This window comes from Procambarus clarkii, chromosome 8 (assembly GCF_040958095.1).
Source record: "Procambarus clarkii isolate CNS0578487 chromosome 8, FALCON_Pclarkii_2.0, whole genome shotgun sequence".
Classification (NCBI taxonomy): domain Eukaryota; kingdom Metazoa; phylum Arthropoda; class Malacostraca; order Decapoda; family Cambaridae; genus Procambarus; species Procambarus clarkii.
This window is the reverse complement of record NC_091157.1, coordinates 43379145-43400062: the sequence shown is the minus strand read 5'-3', so window position 1 is coordinate 43400062 and position 20918 is coordinate 43379145. Positions and strand designations below refer to the sequence as shown.

Genomic DNA, 20918 nt, shown 5'->3' with positions numbered 1-20918 from the left:
CTACAAGAGCAGGTTATAGAAGAGAACACAATTCATAATTTTAAAAGTTGATATGATGGGAAAATAGGTTAGGACTCATTGTATTATACAAACGGCGGCTTGAAAGTCGGAAATGAAAAGCTTAATTTCGATCCGGCAAGATCCTATAGGTGAGTACAAGTAGATGAGTACACACACACACACTAGGGTGCCGGTGGCCGAGCGGACAGATCTAATACACGTGATCCTGGATCACGTGTCCAGGATCACGCTGGACACGTGATCCTGTGGTCCCGGGTTCGATCCCGGGCGCCGGCGAGAAGCAATGGGCAGAGTTTCTTTCACCCTATGACCCTGTTACCTAGCAGTAAATAGGTACCTGGGAGTTAGTCAGCTGTCACGAGCTGCTTCCCGGTGTGTGTGTGTGTGTGGTGTGGTGAAAAAAATATGCAGTAGTTAGAAACAGTTGAGAGGCGGGCCGAAAGAGCAGAGCACAACCCCCAACCCCCGCAAGCACAACTAGGTGAATACAACTAGGTAAATACACACACACACACACACACACACACACACACACACACACACACACACACACACACACACACACACATGGAAGAAATGTGAACTACCAGAAATATGGAAGACGGCGAATGTGGTCCCAATATACAAAAAGGGCGACAGGCAAGAGGCACTGAACTACAGGCCAGTGTCCTTGACTTGTATACCATGCAAGGTGATGGAGAAGATCATGAGAAAAAACCTGGTAACACATCTGGAGAGAAGGGACTTCGTGACAAATCGCCAACATGGGTTCAGGGAGGATAAATCTTGCCTTACAGACTTGATAGAATTCTACGATCAGGTGACACAGATTAAGCAAGAAAGAGAGGGCTGGGCGGACTGCATTTTCTTGGATTGTCGGAAAGCCTTTGACACAGTACCGCATAAGAGGCTGGTACATAAGCTGGAGAGACAGGCAGGTGTAGCTGGTAAGGTGCTCCAGTGGATAAGGGAGTATCTAAGCAATAGGAAGCAGAGAGTTACAGTGAGGGGTGAGACCTCCGATTGGCGTGAAGTCACCAGTGGAGTCCCACAGTGCTCTGTACTCGGTCCTATCTTGTTTCTGATATATGTAAATGATCTCCCGGAGGGTATCGATTCATTTCTCTCAATGTTTGCGGACGATGCTAAAATTATGAGAAGGATTAAAACAGAAGAGGACTGTTTGAGGCTTCAAGAAGACCTAGACAAGCTGAAGGAATGGTCGAACAAATGGTTGTTAGAGTTTAACCCAACCAAATGTAATGTAATGAAGATAGGTGTAGGGAGCAGGAGGCCAGATTCAAGGTATCATCTGGGAGAGGAAATTCTTCAGGAGTCAGAGAAGGAAAAAGACTTGGGGGTTGATATCACGCCAGACCTGTCTCCTGCAGCACATATCAAGCGGATAACATCAGCGGCATATGCCAGGCTGGCCAACATACGAACGGCATTCAGAAACTTGTGTAAAGAATCATTCAGAACTTTATATACCACATATGTCAGGCCAATCCTGGAGTATGCAGCCCCAGCATGGAGTCCATGTCTAGTCAAGGATAAGACTAAACTGGAAAATGTTCAAAGGTTTGCCACCAGACTAGTACCCGAGCTGAGAGGTATGAGCTACGAGGAGAGACTACGGGAATTAAACCTCACTTCGCTGGAAGACAGAAGAGTTAGGGGGGACATGATCACCACATTCAAGATTCTGAAGGGAATTGATAGGGTAGATAAAGACAGTCTATTTAACACAAGGAGAACACGCACAAGGGGAGTGAGCCACAGAGATATTAGAAAGAACTTTTTTAGTGTCAGAGTGGTTGACAAATGGGATGCATTAGGCAGTGATGTGGTGGAGGCTGACTCCATACACAGTTTCAAATGTAGATATGATAGAGCCCAGTAGGCTCAGGAATCTGTACACCTGTTGACTGACAGTTCAGAGGCGGGACCAAAGAGCCAGAGCTCAACCCTCGCATTCATATAGGCAGACGTGCCATATACCACATTGACCGTACTAGGGCACCACGCAGCTAGGCTCCTGCCTCACATTAAATGCCCATCAGTTGGACCAGAGAATGGATTGCAACGTTAATACTGAAACCCCTCAGCGAAACCCCTCGTAATGACGGGGGTTTTTAACGTTGGAACGAAGCGGTTCGCTAATGATGATTTACGACCCGTTGTGTTGTGCTTCCTAATGTAATTTTCGAGGAAATACTGATTCATCTTAGAGAGATTTGTTGAGCAATATCTACACGCTCGACAAGACAACTAGACACATTAACAGCCAGTTTTATACCCGGGCACTTTAAGCAATGCCTCTTTAGCACAGAAAACCCATTGCTGTCTCCTGCTGGTATTTGGCACTAGTATTTACGGCGCGGGGAGCGGTGTAATTCTTGTGTATAGGTCGCCCACGGTAACGGCTGTCATGGGGGGGAGAGAGAGAGAGAGAGAGAGAGAGAGAGAGAGAGAGAGAGAGAGAGAGAGAGAGAGAGAGAGAGAGAGAGAGAGAGAGAGAGAGAGAGAGAGAGAGAGAGACAGAGACAGAGACAGAGACAGATACAGAGACAAAGACAGAGACAGAGACAGAGACAGAGACAGAGACAGAGACAAAGACAGAGACAGAGACAGAGACAGAGACAGAGACAGAAACAGAGACAGAGACAGAGAGAGCGAGTGTGTGTGTGTATGTGAGTGAGTGAGTGAGTGAATGAATCAGTTTTCACAAGGCTAACATTTACACATATGCATTGATCTAAATAATAATTACTAAGAACATAAATACAAGAAATCATTTACTTAGTGAATACTATATACATATATAACTTGTGTAGCGCAGTGGGCTACGCTCGCCCCGCACCTTGCCAGCAGCTTCAACCGCATTCGAATCCTTGTCAACGATATTCGGTTGGAAACCGATTATTAATAATTCGCCCCTGTTCACCCACCAGGTTGTAAAACGATTAACTGGACGTGTTTCAGGCCAAACTAGTAGACAAGGCCTACAAACAGGCTTAACTATTTGAGTTCAAATACACTGTAGTTACCTTTTAATAATAGTGGCATCCTGGTGTTTTAATATCTTGCCCAAGAATAAGAAATTATAAAATTTATACAATTTTTTCCTCTTCTTGGAAGCTGTCGTCTGAGGTCGTAATCTCAGGGCGAAATCTTAATTGAATCCAATCAGAAAGCTATCAACTTTGCACGTCCCAAGTGAGTGTGTGTGTTTTTGGCATCTCAGCTTCAGTGATCTACTGAACCAGATCTTCTCTCTCTCATTACTATGCAGAAGGTAATCAATCAACGTCTTGTAGTTGCGTTACCTCGAGGCAAGCCAGGTCGCTTAGCATTTAATGACCGCGATCTAGACGACCGAGGAATTGAGAAGTTTAGCGTCTAACGACCAACTGGCTGTTAGTGGGAATGGAAGCTTACTCTGACAGCGAGAAATTACGTGTAAAAAGGTACAGATGGAAAGGTATCTAAGCATAATTTAGATATGTCTGTGCATCTCATGGATTAAATATGAGATCCTCGGCTGGAGCCCGATTCACGAAGCAGTTACGGAAGCACTCACGAACCTTAGGCCAGATTCACGAAGCAATTACGCAAGCACTCACGAACGTGTACATCTTTCCTCAACCTTTGACGGCTTTGGTTACATTTATTAAACAGTTTACCAGCATGAAAACTTGCCAATCAACTGTTGTTATTGTTATAAACAGCCTCCTGATGCTTCGGAGCTCATTAACTGTTTAATAATTGTAAACAAAGCCGCCAAAGATTCAGAAAAGATGTACAGATTCGTAAGTTCTTGAGGAACTCTCCAGTACACATTCTCTCAGCAAGGAGTGACTTGGCGTCCTAGAATGAACAACACTGAGGATCATGTGCAAACTTTACATGAATTTAAGACCTTCAGTGAAGAAAATACTTCATTACTCTGCTGAAAATTAGGCTATCGACAGATCAGGAAATAAATGAATTGAAAATACTTCTGCCCGTCAGGACATAATAATAGATTAGGAGAGATTGGAATGTTGGCAACTTCTTTATTTTCAAATTTATTGTTTGAGTATCTAGGAGTATAGTGTGTGGAGGTCTGGCTACCATGCAGTGTGTGGAGGTCTGGCTACCATGCAGTGTGTGGAGGTCTGGTTACCATACAGTGTGTGTGGAGGACTGGCTACCGTACATTGTGTGTGTGGAGGTCTGGCTACCATACTGTGTGTGTGTGGAGGTCTGGCTACCGTACGTGTGTGTGGAGGTCTGGCTACCATACAGTGTGTGTGGAGGTCTGGCTACCATACAGAGTGTGTGGAGGTCTGGCTACCATACAGTGTGTGTGGAGGTCTGGCTACCATACAGTGTGTGTGGAGGTCTGGCTACCATACTGTGTGTGTGGAGGTCTGGCTACCATACAGTGTGTGTGTGGAGGTCTGGCTACCATACAGTGTGTGTGTGGAGGACTGGCTACCATACAGTGTGTGTGTGGAGGTCTGGCTACCATACAGTGTGTGTGTGGAGGACTGGCTACCATACTGTGTGTGTGTGGAGGACTGGCTACCATACTGTGTGTGTGTGGAGGACTGGCTACCATACAGTGTGTGTGGATGTCTGGCTACCATACAGTGTGTGGAGGTCTGGTTACCATACAGTGTGTGTGTGGAGGACTGGCTACCATACAGTGTGTGTGTGGAGGTCTGGCTACCATACAGTGTGTGTGTGGAGGACTGGCTACCATACAGTGTGTGTGGAGGACTGGCTACCATACAGTAGTGCGGTAGCTACCATATATTATACTTTGATCCGCGACCAAAAAAAAAAATTAATTACAGCTCAACAATTTCCAAAGTTACTGACGAAAACTTGAGACAATTCAAAAACTTGTAGCACAGGAGTGACCCGGTGACGTGCGGGCCTCCTTGTATGAAGGAGCTCCACCATATGTATAGTCCCCCTGAGGGCCACATCAGGAGGATATAATCAGCGGCATATGCTTGGTTGGCCAACATACGAACTGCATTTAGAAACTTGTATAAGGAAACATTTAGAACCTTGTATACCACTTATGTTAGACGGAGAGAGAGAGAGAGAGAGAGAGAGAGAGAGAGAGAGAGAGAGAGAGAGAGAGAGAGAGAGAGAGAGAGAGAGAGAGAGAGAGAGAGAGAGAGAGAGATGCAGAGTCAGAAACTGGAGAGTAAAGGGGTAATTGAGAGGGGAAGAAAAAGAGAAGAAGAAGGGAAAGAGGGAATTGAATAAGGAAGAAGGGAAGCCTGAGAGGGTAGACCACTGAGATCAGCTAGGTAGTGGAAGGGGGTAGATAGACACATCACAGGCATGTGCTGTGATGTGTCCATCTACATGAGGCAACAAAGCAACAGAGAGGCGAGGGAAGGTGTTTGGGTAGGAAGGGAAGGAAGGGAGGGAGGGTGGGAGGGATTAAAGTGGGAGTAGACGGTAAATGAGATTACAAACGGACGAGCAGAATAATGGGACGGTAAGAGGCAAAGCAAAAATAGTATACTCGGTAACCTAACCCGGCCCCGAGCAATGGGAACAGATAAAGTAAAAATCTCGAGGATGAGGGGAGCATGGAAGGGGAGAAGGGAGAGAAGGGTAAAGAGGGAGAGGTGCGAAGAGAGGAGGACAGACGAAGAGAGAAAATGAATAGATACTGTATTGTAGGGAAGAAAATACAATAAACAGGAGAAAACCAACAAAAAACAGGAATGTGACGATACATTAAAATGGAACTGTATAATTTATAATGAACAGTAAATAATATAAAACAAGAGGAAGACAAAATAATGTGATGATAACCAAAGAATGTAACAAAAATTTAATATACTGAGAGCAAAATACGAAAGTCTTTTGAAAGACTTTCGTATTAAAGAGGGAGGGGAGGGAATTATCAGGGGAAAGTGATAAGCCATTACGACTATATAGCACTGGGAATGGGTCAGGATAAGGATTTGGGATGGGACGAGGGATAGGAATGGTGCCCAACCACTTGGACGGTCGGGGATTGAACGCCGACCTGCATGAAGCAAAAGCGTCGCTTCAGGTTTTAACCCTGAACGTCTCGTTCAGGGTTAAAACATCCCAGTTTCAGAATGAACACTTCCCAAGTTTAGAGTGAACACATGTCAAGTTCAGAATTAACACATTCCTAGTTCAGAATTTACACATCCTAAGTTAAGAATTAACACATCCTAAGTTAAGAATTAACACATCCTATGCTAAGAATTAACACATCCTAAGTTAAGAATTAACACATCCTAAGTTAAGAATTGACACATCCTAAGTTAAGAATTAACACATCCTAAGTTAAGAATTAACACATCCCCCATGTTCAGAACACATTCACTCATCAAATTAACATATTCACTCATCAAATTAATAATTTACACCTCCCAAATTCAAAGTCTACACACATACCGTTCAGAATTAACACATCCCAGCTTATAAATAATATCTCCCAAGTTCAGAATTAACATACCGTGTTCAAAACAAACACACCTCAAATTCAGAATGAATACCCACGTTAAATTCAAGCAGCATCATTGTCTCACCATCTTAAGCATTTGGGGACTAGTCTAGACGCATAATATGACTTCCACCCACTTGTTTCACTAGTCGTGCCCTGTCGGTCATTAGCCTAGTTCCTAACTACCTGCACGACGAACTGGCCATACGAGCAGCGACCTCACATAATACAAATCAGTAATCATTTCAGAACTGAAAAAAAAGTTTGTTTCAGCCGTGAGAGTCACGCAAAAGGTGAACGGGAAGACGACACACATGTAACAGCTCCAAGTGCAGGTCTAACGAGGCCGACTGCCACCGCCATCACCCTTGAGGAAGCGTATTAGCAACTTGTAGGAATCTGGCAGTGAGGCGAGAGAGGACAGTGTCAACATGGCGGCGAGCCGGGCGCTGGAGTTAAGTCATTATGTTGTGGGAGTAGTGTAGCGCTTGGTCCAGGAAACTTGGGAAGCTCCAGCTTAACACACACGCACAAACGTGGTCCTGAAGGCGACCGGAGACACAACACAAACAGACAAGAGGCGTCGCGTGTGTGTATGTGTGTGTGTGTGAGAGAGAGAGAGGCACACGTCCGGGTCCTTGTATGTGCCAGGCAAATAGTTCTTTTGTTGTGTGCTTGTATATGTACCCCGGGGGAGCAGTGTTCTGTAGCAAGGTATACGACCCCACAAAAGTCGCATTTGCTAACCGCACACACACACACACACACACACACACACACACACACACACACACACACACACACACACACACACACACACACACACACACACACACACACACACACGCACACACACACACACACGCACACACACACACACACACTTTTTAACCCAGCATGTCGGAGAACCCACAAGGATGAGAGGCAATGACGAACCAGCGAGACTCGACCTAGTCTTCACTCTGAACGACTCCGACATAAGAGAAATCGGTTTTGAGGACCCAGTAGGAATGAGCGACCACAGTGTACTGGTGTTTGAGTACTTGATTGAAGAAGGGTTATTGAACTCGAGGAGGGATACCGAAACCAAAAGGTTAGCATACCGAAAGGGAAACTATGAGGGGATAAGAAAATTCCTAACAGATATAGCATGGGAAACAGAGCTCAGGGGAAAGACGGCCCAAGATATGATGGATTACATCACGCAGAAGTGCAAGGACGCAGCGAACAAGTTTGTCCCAGTCCAAAAGGAAAATAGAGAAATGAAGATGAGAAACCCATGGTTTAATCAAAGATGTAGGCTAGCTAAGCAGCAAAGTAAAAGGGCATGGAGAAACTATAGGAATAACAGGACACTGGAGAGCAGAGAAAGATACCAGAATGCCAGGAATGAATATGTCAGGATGAGGTTATCTTGAGGTTATCTTGAGATGATTTCGGGGCTTTAGTGTCCCCGCGGCCTGGTCCTCGACCAGGCCTCCACCCCCAGGAAGCAGCCCGTGACAGCTGACTAACACCCAGGTACCTATTTTACTGCTAGGTAACAGGGGCATAGGGTGAAAGAAACTCTGCCCATTGTTTCTCGCCGGCGTCCGGGATCGAACCCGGGACCACAGGATCACAAGTCCAGTGTGCTATCCGCTCGGCCGACCGGCTCCCTTGAGAAGAGGGAGATGAGATGAGAGGCAGAAAGACAATACGAAAATGACATCGCAAGCAAGGCAAAGACTCAGCCTAAATTGTTGCATAGCCACATTAGGAGAAAAACAACAGTAAAGGAACAGGTTATGAGATTAAGGATAGGGGCGGAAGGATTCACTACAAATGACAAGGAAGTGTGTGAGGAATTGAATAAGAAATTCCAGGAGGTCTTCACCTTAGAACAAGGAGAAATTCCAGAGGTAAGTGAGGGAATAGCTAACCAGGAACCACTGGAAGAGTTTGAGATTACCAGTGGGGAAGTAAGGAAGTGTTTACTAGAGTTGGACGTGACAAAGGCTATAGGCCCAGATGGAATCTCCCCTTGGGTTCTAAAGGAAGGAGCAAGAGAACTGAGCCTACCACTCTCCATAGTGTATAACAAATCACTGGCAACAGGGGAACTGCCAGATATTTGGAAAGCAGCTAACGTAGTCCCGATATACAAGAAAGGGGATAGACAGGAGGCACTGAACTACAGGCCAGTGTCCCTAACCTGCATACCATGCAAGCTGATGGAGAAGATTGTGCGAAAAAAACTAGTGGAGCATCTGGAGCGAAGGAACTTTGTAACACAGCATCAACATGGGTTCAGGGATGGCAGGTCCTGCCTCACAGGGTTACTTGAATTCTACGACCAGGCAACAAAAATAAGGCAAGAAAGAGAAGGGTGGGCAGACTGCATATTTTTGGATTGTCAGAAAGCCTTTGATACAGTGCCACACAAGAGGCTAGTGCGAAAGTTGGAGATGCAGGCTGGAGTGAGAGGGAAGGTACTCCGGTGGATAGAGGAATACCTAAGCAACAGGAGACAACGAGTCTGTGTGAGGGGTGAGGTCTCAGATTGGCGAGACGTCACAAGTGGAGTCCCGCAGGGGTCAGTCCTTGGACCTATACTGTTTCTGGTATATGTAAATGATCTCCCAGAGGGTATAGATTCGTTCCTCTCAATGTTTGCCGACGATGCAAAAATTATGAGGAGGATTGAAACAGAGGATGATAGTAGGAGGCTACAAGATGACCTGGATAGACTGAGTGAATGGTCCAACAAATGGCTGTTGAAGTTCAACCCGAGTAAATGCAAAGTAATGAAACTAGGAAGTGGAAACAGGAGGCCAGGCACAGGATACAGAATAGGAGATGAAGTACTTAATGAAACAGACAGAGAGAAAGATCTAGGAGTTGATATCACACCAAACCTGTCTCCTGAAGCCCACATAAAGAGAATAACGTCTGCGGCATATGCGAGGCTGGCTAACATCAGAACGGCGTTCAGGAACCTGTGTAAGGAATCATTCAGAATCTTGTACACCACATATGTAAGACCAATCCTGGAGTATGCGGCCCCAGCATGGAGCCCGTACCTTGTCAAGCACAAGACGAAGCTGGAAAAAGTCCAAAGGTATGCTACTAGACTAGTCCCAGAACTAAGAGGCATGAGTTATGAGGAAAGGCTGCGGGAAATGCACCTCACGACACTGGAAGACAGAAGAGTAAGGGGGGACATGATCACAACCTACAAAATCCTCAGGGGAATCGACCGGGTAAACAAGGATGAACTATTCAACACTGGTGGGACGCGAACAAGGGGACACAGGTGGAAGCTGAGTACCCAAATGAGCCACAGAGACGTTAGAAAGAACTTTTTCAGTGTCAGAGTAGTTAGTAAATGGAATGCATTAGGAAGTGATGTGGTGGAGGCTGACTCCATACACAGTTTCAAGTGTAGATATGATAGAGCCCAATAGGCTCAGGAATCTGTACACCAGTTGATTGACGGTTGAGAGGCGGGACCAAAGAGCCAGAGCTCAACCCCCGCAAGCACAATTAGGTGAGTACAATTAGGTGAGTACACACACACACACACACACACACACACACACACACACACACACACACACACACACACACACACACACACACACACACACACACACACACGACATTTGACTGTATTGAGGGAGCGCTCTACGAGCTTGGTGTTAGGGTACTTCACCTTCCGTGCCGAGCGTCGCGCCAAACGCCTCCTTCAGGCCATAATAACCAACACTAACACTCCCACGCCGTGTTGACTCTCCCCTCACTGGTATATTACACCAGGTTGCCAATAAGCTCCCCGGGGGAGGTAATGATGGCGGCTCTCCTGGGTGGTACGCCTGTGGGAGCCTTCCCACCTCTTCTCCTATCCATTATCCCTCACTCTTTAACTTCCCTCCCTCCTTAATCCCTCACTCTTATCTGACTGTGAGCCACCCCCCCCCACCTTATCATCAGAGTGTGGGGGCCCCAACCTTAGCATCAGAGTGTGGAGCCCTCCACGTTATCATCAGAGTGTGGGGGCCCCACCTTATCATCAGAGTGTGGGGCCCCCCACCTTATCATCAGAGTGTGGGGGCCCCACCTTATCATCACAGTGTGGGGCCCCCACCTTATCATCAGAGTGTGGGGGCCCCACCTTATCATCACAGTGTGGGGCCCCCACCTTATCATCAGAGTGTGGGGGCCCCCACCTTATCATCACAGTGTTGGGCCCCCATGAATTACACCCCCAGCAATATCTGCACCTCGCTGCCTCTCCCTCTCCCCACCTCTGTATTAATTATACACCTGTTCATTTCCGTATTTCATACATGGCGTCAGTGGATGTATTAAATCCCTTTCCTAATTTATCTTTTGTTTTCTTTTATTATTCCCGACAAAGACGTTTATTGCCCACTGACTGGGAGCCTGTCTGTTTATTATACAATAATAATGTTTTATTTTTGTATTCCTGAGTCTTCTGTTCTCTGGTGAAGGGTTATAGATTAGTAGGAGGCTGTCTGTTTCCCTTCTGCTGTCAGCGTCTCAGTGTTGGATCCTGTGTATCCAGCTGTATTTTGATCTTCTAGTTCCGCCCAAGGGATTGGGCATGATTCCTAGCCTCCGTCCCATCCCTAATCCTTATCCTCTCTCCTTCCAAGTGCTATACAGTCGTAATGGCCTAGTGTTTTTTGCTGGTAATTACCTTACCACCACCACCATCACTGCGAGTGGTCACTGCTACCACAACTACCGCCACCAGCGTTCACTACAACCATCTCTACTACCTGCGATCACTACCACTATTACCATTAATAATAACTACCAACACTGCTTCCACAGCCAGTGATCAATACTGCCACCACTACCAGCAATCGCTACCACCATCACCACTACCAGCAATCGCTACCACCATCACCACTACCAGCAATTGCCACCACCATCACCACTACCAGCAATTACCACCATCATCACCACTACCAGCAATTGCTACCACCATCACCACTACCAGCAATCACTACCACCATCACCACTACCAGCAATTACCACCACCATCACCGCTACCAGCAACCACTACCACCATCACCACTACCACCATCACCACTACCAGCAATCACTACCACCATCACCACTACCAGCAATTACCACCACCATCACCACTACCAGCAATCACTACCACCATCACCACTACTAGCAATCACTACCACCATCACCATTACCAGCAATTACCACCACCATCACCACTACCAGCAATCACTACCACCATCACCACTACCAGCAATCGCTACCACCATCACCACTACCAGCAATTGCTACCACCATCACCACTACTAGCAATCACTACCACCATCACCATTACCAGCAATCACTACCACCATCACCATTACCAGCAATCACTACCACCATCACCACTACCAGCAATCACTACCACCATGACCACTGCCAGCAATCACCACCACCATCACCACTTCCAACAATCACTACCACCATGACCACTACCAGCAATCGCTACCACCATCACCACTACCAGCAATTGCTACCACCATCACCACTACCAGCAATCACCACCACCATCACCACTTCCAACAATCACTACCACCATGACCACTACCAGCAATCACTACCACCATCACCACTACCAGCAATTGCTACCACCATCACCACTACCAGCAATCACTACCACCATGACCACTGCCAGCAATCACCACCACCATCACCACTTCCAACAATCACTACCACCATGACCACTACCAGCAATCGCTACCACCATCACCACTACCAGCAATTGCTACCACCATCACCACTACCAGCAATCACCACCACCATCACCACTTCCAACAATCACTACCACCATGACCATGATGTTATAACGGGGTGAGAATAGCTTGAGCTACCTCATCCCTTTGTGTGTATTTTACCTCAATAAACTTATTTCAATTTCAATTCAATTCAACCATGACCACTGCCAGCAATCACCACCACCATCACCACTTCCAACAATCACTACCACCATGACCACTACCAGCAATCGCTACCACCATCACCACTACCAGCAATCACTACCACCATCACCATTACCAGCAATCACTACCACCATCACCACTACCAGCAATTACCACCACCATCACCACTACCAGCAATCACTACCACCATCACCACTACCAGCAATCACTACCACCATCACCACTACCAGCAATCACCACCACCATCACCACTTCCAACAATCACTACCACAACTACAACTTCCCCCAACGGTTACTACCACCATCACTACTACCGCAGCCAACAATCACTACCACTGCCAACAATCAATAACCATCAACCATGTCCCTTTACCATCTCCCGCGTCTCCTCTACGCTTGCTTCACTCGCCTGCATTATAGACATTATATCTTAGTGCAGATGAGACATAATACTAGATGAAATTACCAGTCTGAGTGCTCTGGCTATCTCCACCTGTACGAGTTCCAGTTCTGGCCGGTCCTCGGGGGGCCCCATTGCCGCCTTGCAGGACTCCTCTATACAAGAGCCGGAGACGGGTAACAGTGCTATGTAACGACTCATTAAGAAACCCAAGGCGTATACTTCAGTGGCTTCCGAGCAGGGAGCTTTTCGTCCAATCAGTTCAGGGGCATAAAATGGCTTGGAGTCTTTCTTCAGGCGGGGTCTTCTTCCCCAGGGGTAAGACCCCTTCGGCATCGTTAGTCCGAAATCAATCACCGTAACAACAGGTTTTCCCTCTGCAGTGAATTCTATCATCACATTGTTTTCCTTGAGGTCGTTGTGACACAATCCCTTCTCCTGGAACTCCACCAGGATTTAACTCAGCATGAAGAAAGCCTGTAAGATGCACGTCTCCGTCGGAGGGTTGTCTGATTATTTGCGCCAAGACGACATAGTTCGTCGGCCGTGATAGCTCATCAGGAATCCCAGGGGCTACACGCTGAGCCCCAGCAAGGTGGGCACGCCTTATATGCCCTCTAGCGCCTACATGTTTTGACATTCATACAACAGTTTATCAAAACTTTCCTATGTTGTCAGTAGCTTAAAGCAGCAGGGTATGTTTACCTGGTCGACATCTACTTTATAGACTACGGCAAATTTACCTTTACCCAGGAGGTTCTTGGATGTGAACTGGGATTACAGCAGTTACCCATCGATGACCTCAAACCCCAGATTCTGTAAATATTCCAGGTACTTCCCATCATGATTCTTGGATATTAGGGTCTCCTGCTCCACACCCTTTATTAATCGCCTGAACTTGGTTGTTTCACGTACATTAATCGCCTGAACTTGTTACCTGTTTGATACCTGGTTGATGGGGTTCTGGGAGTTCTTCTACTCCCCAAGCCCGGCCTGACCTGTGCGAGCTTGCTCCAACAGGCTGTTGCTTGGAGCGGCCCGTAGGACCACATATCGACCTTGTTACTAGTCCACGACAGCATGTTCAGCAGAGGTGGACCTCACGGAATCCTTCACCTCGCCGAAGTAATTGTAACACTTCTTGATTAAACAACACAATAAAACGATCAATAGTATGACTACCACGGCGACACCCGCAACGACGCCGACCAGAAACATTGGGTTATTTTCCGCCAGCACCTCCAGCAGTAAGCCTCCTTCCATTCCACTTCCCTCTTCGTCCGCCGAGCCGCTTATCACTCGCGGGAAAATCGTATTGCTTTCCGTTACAAGGTCCCAACAGATGACCCAAAGGAAACATATAGCAAGTGGACCGAAATAAGTTATGATGGAAATGAGCCGAATCAGAAAAAGACAAAGGTGCTGTCGGTGACTGAAATGAAGCAGCACGTATGCCGGCCGAAGCTCCTTTGTATTATGCTCACATGAACGACTATATTGTAAACAATGATAGATCTCATATACTAGAATCACATACAGTCTCCATCTTACATGTCCCATTGAATTTTTCAGTGGCAAATATACCCTTAAAAATATCATCAATAGTAGTAATAATAGCATCAATAGTAGCAATAATAACATCAATAGTAGCAATAATAGCATCAATAGTAGCAATAATAGCATCAATAGTAGCAATAATAGCATCAATAGTAGCAATAATAGCATCAATGGCTGTACTAATTGCATATACGAGAGGAATAACGCCAGGAATAGCATCAATAATAGAATCTATATTAACAATAATAGCATCAATATTACTAATAATAGCATCAACCATAATAATGACAGTATCATTATTAACAGCAATGCAAACAGCAGCAATTGAAAGAACTTCTACAGAAACAGCAGCAGCAAGATCAACATCAGCAGAAGCAACAGTAGCAAAAAAAAATAATGCAAGAGAAATGTGCATTGTCAAGGACAACATGTGCAACAGTGTCGTGGAAAACATGTGCCACATTATCAAGGACAATATTTGCAACATTGTCAAGTACAACACAGTCTATTCAATGTTTTCTCCGAGGAAAGTGTGAAATCTTCTGGTTATTCATATTGCATTTTTCCCTGGCGACTGAGAGCGCGGGTTGGCCTTGGAGACGAAGGTCTGTCCTTGTTGTGTCTTCAATATGACGAGGGGAAGAAAGTTCAAACGATAGCATTGGAAGATATTCTGAATATTGGCAGATATTCTGATCCGATACAAGTTCAGAAGGTGTACCAGACTGGCTCACCCACTCACTCGTGTGGGGGAGGCTATCTCAGCCACCCACTCGTGTGGGGGAGACTGTCTCAGCCACCCACTCGTGTGGGGGAGGCTGTCTCAGCCACCCACTTGTGTGGGGGAGACTGTCTCAGCCACCCACTCGTGTGGGGGAGGCTGTCTCAGCCACCCACTTGTGTTGGGGAGGCTATCTCAGCCACCCACTTGTATGGGGGAGGCTATCTCAGCCACCCACTCGTGTGGGGGAGACTGTCTCAGCCACTCACTCGTGTGGGGGAGACTCTCAGCCACTCACTCGTGTGGAAGAGACTGTCTCAGCCACTCACTCGTGTGGGAGAGACTGTCTCAGCCACTCACTCGTGTGGGAGAGACTGTCTCAGCCACTCACTCGTGTGGGAGAGACTGTCTCAGCCACTCACTCGTGTGGGAGAGACTGTCTCAGACACCCACTCGTGCGGGGGAGATTGTCTCACCCATCCACTCGTGTGGGGGAGATTGTCTCACCCACCCACTCGTGTGGGAAGAGCAGTTCACCCACCCTTCCCCCACAAGATAACCTCTTTGCTTTAGATCAACCTCCTTCCCCACCACTCTCTCTCAACCCTATCCCTGCCTCAACCTCCACCCCCAAATCAAGCCACCCCCCCACCCCCAACTTTACCTCTATCCCCACAACATGCCACTCCAATTAACAACTAACCACACTAAAGAAGAAACAACTTTCTCTCAAAGTAATTTTGTTCCTTGAAAAAGTGTAGTATTTAAGTAACTGAGTTCAAGTACTAGTAAGTTCTTCTGAGACACGAAGTGTTAAGTTCAAGTACTTGTAAGTATTCTCATTTAAGAGTGATACGTAATGCATTACATCTGTTGCACGTTAATATTAGTAAACTTTCATTGTTGCTTGTCAGACATGAGTATTCAGCGCTCTTTTTCTTACAGGTTCAGGCTGGCTCCCTCATCCTTCACTCCGGGATGACGCAGGTGGCGGTCAACTGGCTGTCGAACGTAACAGCTGGTCTGAGACGCCAGGTGGTCTGTGAGACGCCAGGTGGTCTGTGAGACGCCAGGTGGTCTGTGAGACGTCAGGTGGTCTGTGAGACGCCAGGTGGTCTGTGAGACGCCAGGTGGTCTGTGAGACGCCAGGTGGTCTGTGAGACGCCAGGTGGTCTGTGAGACGCCAGGTGATCTGTGAGACGCCAGGTGGTCTGTGAGACGCCAGGTGATCTGTGAGACGACAGGTGATCTGTGAGACGACAGTTGATCTGTGAGACGACAGCTGATCTGTGAGACGACAGCTGATCTGTGAGACGACAGCTGATCTGTGAGACGACAGCTGGTCTGTGAGTCTCCGGCAGACGATCATCTGTTTCTGCATCAAAATTTGTTACCTTGTTAATTAGTGAGGATGCCTGACTTGTGAGTGACTATTAGTGTTATCATCCCGGCGCACACACACACACACACACACACACACACACACACACACACACACACACACACGTGAACCCAAACCTATAGATATTTATACATATATATTTAAATATTTTTTTAAGTACCAAAGAACAAAGAACAAATATTCGAGTAACTGAACAAATATGGTAAAGGTGAGCATTTAATTGTAGCAACACTTTCTTGATAATATAATGTGACCTTCCCACGGTGGAGAGTGGACCAAGTGACGGGTGTTGCTCCATGATCCACGGAGACCCCGACCCTCCTTGCCTGCCTGTGTTTCTGCTATAGATACCAAACACCATGCATGCCAAGCCTCCCTGCAGAGCGGCCCTCCTGCTGCTGCTGCTGCTCAGAGTTAGAACTCACGCAACGCTCTCCCAAGAGACAGCAGAAAGCAGCCAAATGCAGAGACGTATAATCCCGCCTTTTTCTCCCTCCTTGGAGCTTGCTCGTGCCCTGGAGTCTTCCCCAGTAACTCCCCAGGGTATGGAGGTCCCGGCGTTAGAGAGCCCCAAGGTAGCCGTGCCCAAGATGAGCACTCCTCTCATAGGCAAGCAGTTGCAGGAGGGGTCTCGGGGGGCCTCTGGGGCCTCAGGAACCCAAGACACTTACGATCGTGGTTTAATGTACGATAAGAGTGAAGATATCACCGACGACGATGACGACATGCCTCCCCTTGGGGATCTACCCCTGGGGGAGGAGGACAAGGAAGGGGGTTGCCCTCCGCGCCTTCCCCAGGGCTACATCAGCTGGCGGAAGGCCACCAAAGTTGTCAGAGCAACACTTCCCCATCAGGTCAGTAACACTTTTTCCGTTCCGTCGTAAACACTTGTTTTCCACCTGCTCGTGTAACCCTTTCTACTTCCACCTGCTCGTGTAACCCTTTCCACTTCCACCTGCTCGTGTAACCCTTTCCACTTCCACCTACTCGTGTAACCCTTTCCACTTCCACCTGCTCGTGTAACCCTTTCCACTTCCACCTGCTCGTGTTACCGTATTATTCTATCTCGTTCATTCTTTGTTATATAAATCAGAATTTATAGAATATGAACATGAGGGATTCCTCAGAATAAACGGATACACATCCATGTCTTTCAGTTTAAGAACTCAGCAAGTTCATAATGAAATGCAATTTATTAGCCGGCAGCTGGTATCACACGATCCTTCGTGCTTGTAAATGTGTCAGTGTCATACACTCGTGCTTCCTGATGCTTCATAAGTGCCAGTGTCATACACTAGTGCTTCCTGATGATTCATAAGTGTCAGTGTCATACACTAGTGCTTCCTGATGCTTCATAAGTGTCAGTGTCATACACTAGTGCTTCCTGATGCTTCATAAGTGTCAGTGTCATACACTAGTGCTTCCTGATGCTTCATAAGTGTCAGTGTCATACATTAGTGCTTCCTGATGCTTCATAAGTGTCAGTGTCATACACTAGTGCTTCCTGGTGCTTCATAAGTGTCAGTGTCATACATTAGTGCTTCCTGATGCTTCATAAGTGTCAGTGTCATACACTAGTGCTTCCTGATGCTTCATAAGTGTCAGTGTCATACACTAGTGCTTCCTGATGCTTCATAAGTGCCAGTGTCAAACACTAGTGCTTCCTGATGCTTCATAAGTGCCAGTGTCAAACACAAGTGCTTCCTGATACTTTATAAGTGTCAGTGTCATACACTAGTGCTTCATGATGCTTCATAAGTGTCAGTGTCATACACTAGTGCTTCCTGATGCTTCATAAGTGTCAGTGTCATACACTAGTGCTTCCTGAAGCTTCATAAGTGTCAGTGTCATACACTAGTGCTTCCTGATGCTTCATAAGTGTCAGTGTCATACATTAGTGCTTCCTGATGCTTCATAAGTGTCAGTGTCATACACTAGTGCTTCCTGATGCTTCATAAGTGTCAGTGTCATACATTAGTGCTTCCTGATGCTTCATAAGTGTCAGTGTCATACACTAGTGCTTCCTGATGCTTCATAAGTGTCAGTGTCATACATTAGTGCTTCCTGATGCTTCATAAGTGTCAGTGTCATACATTAGTGCTTCCTGATGCTTCATAAGTGTCAGTGTCATACACAAGTGCTTTCTGATACTTTATAAGTGTCAGTGTCATACACTAGTGCTTCCTGATGCTTCATAAGTGTCAGTGTCATACACTAGTGCTTCCTGATACTTTATAAGTGTCAGTGTCATACACTAGTGCTTCCTGATGCTTCATAAGTGTCAGTGTCATACACTAGTGCTTCCTGATACTTTATAAGTGTCAGTGTCATACACTAGTGCTTCCTGATGCTTCATAAGTGTCAGTGTCATACACTAGTGCTTCCTGATGCTTCATAAGTGTCAGTGTCATACACTAGTGCTTCCTGATGCTTCATAAGTGTCAGTGTCATACACTAGTGCTTCCTGATACTTCGTAATCTCTGCCTTAAAAACTGAACAGGGTTGTGCTCCACTACGTGGCTAAGCATCTATTTTGTTTAGTTTTGTTCAGAATGTCGTACCAGTGTTCTAAATATATTTGTTTACAATTATCAGAATATATGTCTGGGAAACGTTTGTTGTTTTAGAACGTGTTGGAGGTGCCAGTGGCTGCTACAGGTGCCAGTGGCTGCTACAGGTGCCAGTGGCTGCTACAGGTGCCAGTGGCTGCTACAGGTGCCAGTGGCTGCTACAGGTGCCAGGCCTCCCGACCCGCAGTTACGCCGTACTTCTTCAATAACGTTATTAATATAAAGTTGAGGTATAAAAGTTGTTTACACCTTCTTCCGAGCCAGGAACCTTCTACAGGTTGATTACACCAGGTTGTTTACACCAGGTTGATTATACCAGGTTGATTACACCAGGTTGATTACACCAGGTTGTTTACACCAGGTTGATTACACCAGGTTGTTTACACCAGGTTGATTATACCAGGTTGATTACACCAGGTTGATTACACCAGGTTGATTACACCAGGTTGTTTACACCAGGTTGATTACACCAGGTTGTTTACACCAGGTTGATTACACCAGGTTGATTACACCAGGTTGTTTACACCAGGTTGATTACACCAGGTTGTTTACACCAGGTTGATTACACCAGGTTACTTACACCAGGTTGTTTACACCAGGTTGTTTACACCAGGTTGTTTACACCAGGTTGCTTACACCAGGTTGCTTACACCAGGTTGATTACACCAGGTTGCTTACACCAGGTTGTTTACACCAGGTTGTTTACACCAGGTTGTTTACACCAGGTTGCTTACACCAGGTTGCTTACACCAGGTTGATTACACCAGGTTGCTTACACCAGGTTGTTTACACCAGGTTGTTTACACCAGGTTGTTTACACCAGGTTGCTTACACCAGGTTGCTTACACCAGGTTGATTACACCAGGTTGTTTACACCAGGTTGTTTACACCAGGTTGTTTACACCAGGTTGATTACACCAGGTTGTTTACACCAGGTTGATTACACCAGGTTGATTACACCAGGTTGCTTACACCAGGTTGCTTACATCAGGTTGATTACACCAGGTTGCTTACACCAGGTTGTTTACACCAGGTTGCTTACACCAGGTTGCTTACATCAGGTTGATTACACCAGGTTGCTTACACCAGGTTGTTTACACCAGGTTGTTTACACCAGGTTGTTTACACCAGGTTGTTTACACCAGGTAGATTACACCAGGTTGCTTACACCAGGTTGTTTACACCAGGTTGATTACACCAGGTTGATTACACCAGGTTGATTACACCAGGTTGATTACACCTTCTATTGACCAGGACCCAGATTCACGAAGCAATTACGCAAGTATTTACGAACGTGTACATCTTTCCTGAATCTTTGACGGCTTTGGTTACATTTATTAAATAGTTTACAAGCATGAAACTTACCAATCAACTGTTGTTATTCTTATAAACAGCCTCCTGGTGCTTCGGAGCTCATTAACTATTTAATAATTGTAAACAAAGTCGCCAAAGATTGAGGAAAGATGGACAAGTTCGTAAGTGCTTGCGTAACTGTTCCGTGAATCTACCCCCAGAGGTCTATGGGCCTCCAAGTAATATGTGGAAACGAGAGCTTCCAAATATTATATGAGGGTGTTACAGCTACACTTGCTTAAGTGATAACTTGTTCCATTTTTGTTTTTCATCGTTTACCCTTCTCTTGAGGTTATCTTGAGATGATTTCGGGGCTTTAGTGTCCCCGCGGCCCGGTCCTCAACCAGGCCTCCACCCCCAGGAAGCAGCCCGTGACAGCTGACTAACACCCAGGTACCTAATTTATTGCTAGGTAACAGGGGTATAGGGTGAAAGAA

At 46.3% G+C, this 20918-nt stretch overlaps 1 protein-coding gene across 2 annotated transcripts in view; it reads left to right on the top strand.

Annotated features, from left to right (window-relative positions):
• LOC138349825 (uncharacterized) overlaps positions 1–20918 on the top strand; it is a 237692-nt gene that overhangs the window by 153597 nt on the left and 63177 nt on the right. For both annotated transcript variants that reach the window (XM_069317760.1, XM_069317753.1), the window contains exon 3: positions 16101–17411. In XM_069317760.1, coding sequence (XP_069173861.1) covers positions 16917–17411 — 495 coding nt within the window. In that variant the 5' untranslated portion in view covers positions 16101–16916. The remainder of the gene's footprint in view (positions 1–16100; positions 17412–20918) is intronic.